This window comes from Phodopus roborovskii, unplaced genomic scaffold (assembly GCF_943737965.1).
Source record: "Phodopus roborovskii unplaced genomic scaffold, PHOROB, whole genome shotgun sequence".
NCBI lineage: Eukaryota > Metazoa > Chordata > Mammalia > Rodentia > Cricetidae > Phodopus > Phodopus roborovskii.
The window spans coordinates 13,979,149-13,987,130 of NW_026125295.1; the positions used below are offsets into that span (position 1 = coordinate 13,979,149).

The 7,982-nt window shown below is 53.3% G+C and overlaps 1 protein-coding gene across 1 annotated transcript; it reads right to left on the minus strand.

Moving 5' to 3' along the window:
* Window positions 1-376: 376 nt before the first annotated feature.
* On the minus strand, window positions 377-4,242 carry LOC127236826 (mucin-17). Its single transcript, XM_051204707.1, has one exon. It carries the CDS (start codon window positions 4,071-4,073, stop codon window positions 408-410), a length of 3,666 nt encoding a protein of 1,221 aa, XP_051060664.1. The 5' UTR covers window positions 4,074-4,242; the 3' UTR covers window positions 377-407.
* Between the last annotated feature and the right edge of the window lie 3,740 nt (window positions 4,243-7,982).

The following is a 7,982-nucleotide window of genomic DNA, read 5'->3' on the forward strand; positions in this document are numbered from 1 at the left end:
GAAGGGGCTGCCCCCATCCCCCACCTCATGACTCACTCTAGGCTGTGTGGGTTATTACATTATGTTTGAAATTACCATGGCAACAAGCTGGCAATCAAAGGTAATTGCACTTGTCGTCAGGGCAACAGGGCAAAACCCCACAGCAGCCATTTTCTGTGGTTGCCCTTGGGGTGCAGTAAAGGTCAAGCCAGATGAGAGGTAATGATGGCCAAGGAGCTTTGGGACTCTCTGGAAAGGGCAGGTTGCCAGGGCTCATGAGGTTCATGAGTGTTGAGGTTAGGTATGCCTTGGGATAAACCAGGACCCCCCTCTCGGGCCCCATGTCTAGAGTCTTGCCTTCCCCATATCACGCTCCATCTAAAACATGCAACAGTACTTAAAGCAAGCAGAGTCAGAAGTTTATGTGTTCAGAGCTGGTACTTGTAGATAGCCCATGGGCCCTCCTCTTCGTATTCCCTACGGCTGAGCCACAGGCTTCGGAAGGAGTCCCGACATGCCATGATGGAACCCCCAAGCCAGGAAGCAACTGCACGGTGTGGAGAACCCAGCACCATGGCACTAGGGCCCAGCTCCTGTCTCAGGCGCTCAGGGAAACCATTGACCAGGGTGCTACCACCTTCCAGCACCACGTTGGCCAGCAGCTGCTCCTGCTGCTTGGCCTCTAGACGACTGATACTTAGCAGGGCCAGCTGTGGGAGGCCTGGCTGGTTGATACCTAGCAAATTTGGTTGAAAGAGAGCCTCAGGGCAACAAAAGCGCTCAGAGCCCAGTGTGATAACTTGCTTATCTGGGAGTACAAAGTCCACCTGGCCCTGGGACTGATTTCTGGCCATTTCAGCTGCCATATCCATAGCCACATAGCAGCAGGCCTCTTTAATCTGTCTGACAAGCTCTGCCTTGGGTGCCGAGTGGCCAGCTGCCAGGAGCAGCTGGGCCATGTAGTCAGTAAGATCGGCACCAGCTACATCCAGCCGGTAGGTGTTAAGAGGAGCCAGGTCCCCAGTGAGGATAGGTGCCACATAGGAAGTCCCATGGCCGCTTCCCACCACCAGCCCAGTGGTACGCCCATAAGCGTAGAGTGTCAGGAGAGCCTGGTGAACTGTCTGCATAGCTGGCACACGGAAGCGCTCAAAGAGTATTTCGGCCACCTTTTCTCTGTTGGTACGTGGTGAGATAGGGGAGTCAGCCACAAGCACAGCCATCTCCTCAGGCTGCACTCGAAGCTTGCAGTAGAACAAGTGTTGCCACAGCACCTCTAGAGCATCCCAGTCAGAGACTACTCCTCGGTTCAGTACTGAGTAGGAGCCCTCTTGGTGTTCAGGGACCACATACTGGGGCTGGCCCTGGGCTGGATGCTGCATCATCTGGACTTGTGAGGGCACCACATTGAGAACATGGTCCTCTCCAGCCAGTCCACATTTGGTAAATCCTGTGCCTGTATCAATCACTATGGCTGCCATGTTCTGGTAAGGACTGGATGAGTGGTGGCAAAGCACTGGTGACCGTACTGGTAGAGCACCCATAGTGGATACTAACTCATAGCAATTCCCATGGAGAAGACCCAGGTGTGTAACCACGGATGAGTGGGTAATGTCTTCAGCTGTCAACTTGTACTGATGTCCACTCTGGGACTCAGTGCCCACCATGGTTATGGGCAAGTCCTTACAACCAGTAAATGTGATCAGAGAAAGTTGTTCCTGGTGGGCCCTGTGGGGGTCGCTGGGTTGCCAGGATGGGAGTGGATGTATAGTGGATCTTTGGACACTATTGTTTACAGCTTTATCTCTGTTCACACAAATGCAGGCCTCCTCAGATGCCAGGGGTAATCGGAGAATTCCCACATGTGTAGGATTGCCCAAGGGCTCACTCTCTTGGGTGGAGGGTTGGGCAGACTCCCCAGAGGTGAAGGTAGGCTCTTTGGTGGTGGGGAACTTCACTGTGAGGGGTACCTGTCTATTGAGGGAAACTTGTCTGGAAATAGGAGTCTGCTCACTGAGATGAGGTGGACTAGTAAGCGGGGGCTGTTTGGTAGAGGAGAGCTGACCAGATAGGGATCCCTGCTCAGCTACAGGTAGCTGTCTAGCAAGGAGGTTCTGCTCATTAAGGAAATTCTGACCAGTGGGGAAGGCCTGTCCAGTGCATTCAGTCTGAGGGCCACTAGGCTGAGCAGAACTGACCTCTTTCTGGTTTTTGCTGCCAACTTCCTCCTGGAGTGGCAGTCTGGGCACTCTCTGGTTATTGTCTGTTGACACAGAATCTGGCTCTATCCACTGCAATTTCCTAGTCTGCACGGTGGAACTATCTTGCATCCTGGGAGAATCAAGCATCCAGATGGTGTGGCCAGGGTCAACTTTTTCAGCCTCAGATTTGGACCAGTTGTCATCAGGAACTTGTGCCGGTGTCTTTTCATCACACTGGAGGGGTGTCCCCGGTACAAGAGGTCTAGCAAACATCCCTGTTCTGAGAGGGGTCTCAGTACCCGGGAAATGCTGTGACTCTAGGTTGTGTTTGGCCTCCTTGGAAACCAGGGCTACCTCTGGGTAGCTTCCAGCTGAGAGGCTGGAGGGTACAGGGCTAGACAGCATGGCTGTGGTGGACCACATGCTGGGGTGATCACTGTTAGGGGAGAGGACTGGCCTGGGCAATGGCCGAGCAGACAGCATATTTTCAGAGATGCGAGTAGATGGGTGGTTGGGCGTGAGACCGACAAGCACTGCCCGTGAGCCCATGGGATCGTGGCACAGCAGCCCCATCCTGGTGTTGCCTGTGGCCATATCAAACACCAACACATGGTCTTCTACAGCATCCTGGAGCTGGCAGGTCGGTGCACTGGAAATGGGAATCTGCATGGTCTCTCTGGGAGTCTGGGCTGGAGACTGCTTGTTGTAGGCTCCTTGACAGGCAGGCAGTGGCACACTGGAGCAGTTGTTGTTACAGGCACTGGGGGGCTGCTTGTCTGGCTGAGAGCTGCAAATCTTGTGACTACTTATCTGTGTTTTGAGAACAGCTACAGTCTCTGCTGCTGGTGTTGAAGTATCTAACCTGGAAGCATGGACCAGAGATGTATTCACAGGATCCTCAGATTGCTTGGGTGGCACCTGCATCTTGGCAACCTCTTGCTTCTGGGTGGGGGCTGAAAACTCTTCTAGAGTAGGTGCTGGTGTGACAGGAGTAAAATACACATTTTCGTTTTTGGAAGAATCTAAGAGAATGGTCAATTGGTTGCTTCCATTCTTGAGATCAAGAGGCTGGTCTTTAGTGGCCACAGGGGTATTAGTCAACTGGTCGGGACCAGAGGTGTAAGGTTCAACTGCAGCAGGTGTTGGGGGTGCATTGACAGCTGGAGTAGAAGCCTGAGTTGAGGTTGGAAGAGGTAAGGAAGTTGAAGAAGTAGTCTTATTTAGGGTCGGAGCCTGAGCTGGACCCTTGCCCTGCCCCTGATCTTGGTCTGGAACCTGAGCTAGAGTCTGAAGAGAATTTTGACTTTGAACTGCGCCACTCTCTCCTGGGAGGAGGTAGGGTAGCCATCGACTCTTCCTGGGACCCACAGAGGCCACCTGGCCAATGCTACAGGTTCCTTTGCCCCAGCCTACCAGAACTTTAGCTGGAGTCTTGCTCTCCCTCCCAATCTGTAACTGAATCTGGGAAAAGTTGAATCCATACTGGGCTTTGTCATTGGTGCTGTCGTTGTGTGTGCACAGTGGTAGAGTCTGGGTCCCATCGTCCATGAGGAGATGCTCTTGGGTTCCCACAGTGGCATTTGGAAGTGGATTAGAAGAGGAGAATCTTGAGGGGTCCTGGGAGGCCTGTGCATACTGGGAGCTGACCTGAGCAGAATCCTGGAGTGGTTGGTGACTAGGCTGAGAAGGGGGATCCTGGGAGGTTGAGCTGCAGGCCATGTCAGCGATGGCTCCCGTGGACAGTGACAACCCCTGCTTAGAGTATAGGGGTCGTGAGCTCATCCATGGTCCCTGAGACTCTCTGAAGCTACCCCTTAGCTGCTGGCTGCCAGGCAGAGGATGGCCTTGGGGGCCCGATGGATCAGGGACCCCCACCTTCTTGGTGGCTTCCATAGTCCTGCTCCATGCCCTAGGTGCCCTGCCCCCACTTCATTGCCATGGTGACCCCACACAATCACTGCCCCCAGTGACCTGGAGAGTGACAAGGTATGGCATAACAGGGGCCCCGCCCACTGAAGGGAGTGCTTCTCTGGAGACTTTAGGAGGTGAAGAAACGTAAGGGTCTCAGTGACATTAGACTGCTGTAGGTCAGCCTTGTCACTCCTTTACCAATGAGTGACCACTCTACCCAGGCCAGCCCTTGAGTGAGGGCAGTGTCCCAGAGAGGGCCAAGGTAAGGTCAAGGGAGAAGAGGAGGCAGGCAAGACTGAGGGCTTCCTCGACACTGGGCCCTTTGCAAGAGCAAGGCCTCTTCACTACTTTGTCTGAGAGTCAGAAGAGGGTGAGGGGTGCAGGATCAGCCCCAGGCTCCCCTCCCCTGTGTTCCTGCTTCCGCTTCTGCTCCCGCTCCAGGGACAGCAGTTCCTTGGCAGTCTCTGCTGCTCCAGATGGTTTCCTCTGCTTGTGCCTCAAAAAGCCCCCTCCCCAGAGCCACATGTCCCTGAAGCCCAGGACCAGTATCTTGCAGGAGTGGGTATGGGGGTGGTGGAGGCGGGGCCTCTACTCAGAATCTTCAAGTCAGAATGTTCCAGCTCTTGTCACATTGTGTCAGTTTCATCCTGGCCATAATGAGAGCGTAGCACTAGGCACAGGGCTAGGCTGCAGTAGCCACACTGTGAACCGAGTGCCGCTTACAAGGTAGGGAATGATAGGGAGATAGTAGGAATAGGGCCAGCTGCACAATCATGGCATGGCAGGTGTGAGACTGAACACACAGTGAGTGTGCTCAGAACAGTGTTATTTATACAGCAAAGACAAGCTAGTCAAGGCCCTGGATATGGTTAGACATGTTTAAAAAAAAAAAAAAAAAGTAAGCTTTTAGGCTTGATCAGTAATTCTCTCTCTTTTCTTTGATAGGAAATAGAGGAGAAGTAAAGAATCAAATCTACTTGGGCTAAGTCCCTCAGATCTAGGGCCACCCTGAGGTTCCACACTGCTCTATAACTAGAGGACAGGTCATTGGAATGGGCCTACTTCTGGAAGTTCTGCCTTGGGCCGTCAAACCTCCTTCCTCCTCCCGCTCTGAGCTCTAGGCCTACCCCGTCTGTCTTCCAGGGCTGTGTTCCCTTCAGGGCTCAGTCTTTCCACCCAGGAAACAGGTTTGTGAAGAATGCAGCTGTAGGCTTGTCCTCCGAAGCAACATGTTTTCACAGAGGTTAAAAATAGCGTTTACAGTTGGCCGTGGGGTGCGAGGCTATGTGACCAGGGACTAAGGCTGGCACTGTGCTGCATCCGCACCTTTTTGATTGGCTGCTGAGCAAAGCCTGACTCAGCCGCATTTCAGGCCCCTTGTGCCACCCTCCCTTTCAGTTAAGATAGGGAACAGGCAGCTTGGATTCCTAGGAGCCAAATTGCTTATCACTGCGCTGTGCCTGGGAAGGAAGCCTATGGGTCTGCAGGCTCTCACAGACACCCTTGCAGAACACTATTGATTAATCTTGGTTCTGGGCAAAGATGTTGGTAGCAGCCTCTAATTTCTGTGTGACATAAAAGTTGAGCTGTACCTGGGAAGAATGGGGAGGTGAAGTGAGATGGCCTAAGAGCCACCCTCACCCACTCGCTTGACAACTGAGCTCATTTGCTACCGCATTCAGAAGTGAGGCCTAACCCCTCTTCCAGGACCAGGATCTTTTGTGAACAACCGTCCCGAGGTCTTTCAGAGGAAGAGAGAGCAGAGCCAGCTGAAGGGTCTTTCCCAGGAGAGAAAGCCCTTCACACTTGGGAAGCAAACATACCTTAGAGCTAGAACAACAGTGACTAGGATTGGTCCCATTCTTTCTCTGTGCCTGCACAATGGGGCACAGTCTGACAGACATTCAACGAGCTGGGCACACCAGTGTCTGTTACAAACCACGAAATCATGGCCCAGGAAACAAAGTGTAGAGTCCAGTCTGGCCTGGAAGCTAGGCTCCCTGACTCTGGACCCATACTGTAGGAACATGTAGGCTCGCTGACTCTTGGAGGAACACGTGGTTTGACCATTGGGTGCCACTCCAAGGCCATGCATTAATGAGCCCAGCTGGAAGAGAGCCATCAGGCCTCCCTTTGGGGGGAACTGCAGCTCCAAGTCCTGTACTTAAAGCTGTGTCTCGCTTGTTAGACCTGCTCTCCTCCTGGTAACTTAGCAAGTAACTCAAGGCCCGGGAAAGGTTATGTTCTCTATGGGGGACAGTAAGCCAGCACCCCCCTAGGAACTTGATGGTACTGAATACGGCCCAGCTACACGCTCTGTGTGGCCAGGCTAAGCCCTCTGTCATCAGAACTCTTGACCAGCTGAAGCCTATTCCTATTTCATCCTCCTGAGGAGACAGGGTGAAGAAACTTCCAGTCTGGGTCCCTTTTGCTTGGCTCCTAGGGATAGTGCCCCTGTAAGCCCCCCCACCAACTTGTTTTTTAAATAGTCTCTCTCCAGGAAGAAGGGCGTCCAATTCTATTTCTGATTCTGGGAAGTGAGGAGGGCCAATGTGTTGCCATGGTAACCTGAAATCCCCTCCCCCAGGCTAAGCCCATTCCCCAGGCTGAGGGCCTAGGAGGGTGGGGCAGAAAGGAGAAGCAGAGGAATTCAGTTTGAGGGTGAAGTCAGTGTGTCTCCCCTGTGAAGGCGAATGCCCAGTTTGGCCTTCCCTCTTAACTTCACCTCAACTTCCCAACAGGCACTGCGGAAGACCCCAGCCTTGGGGAGAAGATCCAGTCACCTGGGAAGAAATTTTCTCTGCTGTGGGTCAGGCTGAAGCCCTGTCACCTAATAGGCCCTAGGGAATGTGAAAGTGACAGAAAGGTCATCAAGGCAAGAAGGGAGGTTATGTTCTACCAGGAGTTGTGTGACCCCCGGGCCAACCTGGCCTGCTTGTCCTATTTTGGGTTCCCTTGAATTTAGGAGGCAGCTCACTCTGAAATCCCTGCTCTCTGTTCTTCCAGCTTCAACACCCTGGGCCCAGGGAATGCTCTACACACCTCAGAAAACTTAAGGTCAGAAAGCTCCTTCAACGGCCTCCCAGGGTAGTCACACACCTAACAATGGGCCAAAAAGCGGGATTTATTTCCCTGGGGCTTTGTCTCTGGGTCTCGTACATCAGCTTAAGTGCTCCCAAGGCTGCAGATCTGTGGTATTAGAGCTGTGTAGGGAGGACATTCCGTCTAGCAAAGCCCAGACAAAGGAAGGCTTCTGAAAAGACCCTAAGGTTTCTTCTTGTGACCCAACCTTGTCTGGATGCCGATGGGACATTGCAAGGGGCCTCCTCTCCCAGCTCGGTGTCCTCTCTGGAACAATACAAGAGACCCCCGCCTTGGACCGTTGGCAGCCCTGCAGTTCATCCTGGCCACGTTTCACCCATTCCATGGAGACAAGGCCAGTCTGCGAGGAGTTGGCATCATCTGCTCCCGGTCCCACCTGCACAACCACAGAGGAAGGCAGCCAGAGACGAGAACCCCAGCCTCAGGGAACTTGAGAGGGTGAGGCGAGAGAATCCACTCCTAATCTGGGATGTGGAAGGCAGAAGCCAGCAGTGCTGGGCGGATATGGCTTCTGAGCTCTAGGCACAGAGAAATTTAAATAACAGATGTTTAAACAACCTTCCCTGCAAGCCGCTGGTGCAGTGACCCCTCTGCTGTGATGTGTTGCAGCTTAAAAATAGCCCACAATGAACCGCTCTGAGCCCCAACTGACTCAAGCTTACGTAACTCTGCGTGAAAGATAGCCAGCCGCATCAGCCAGAGGGCGGGCAATGGCACAGCCTCTGACTGCTGCTCACAGCTGGCTGCTTCTTGCCTCTACTGGGAGCAGACCCCCATCCAAAAGCCACG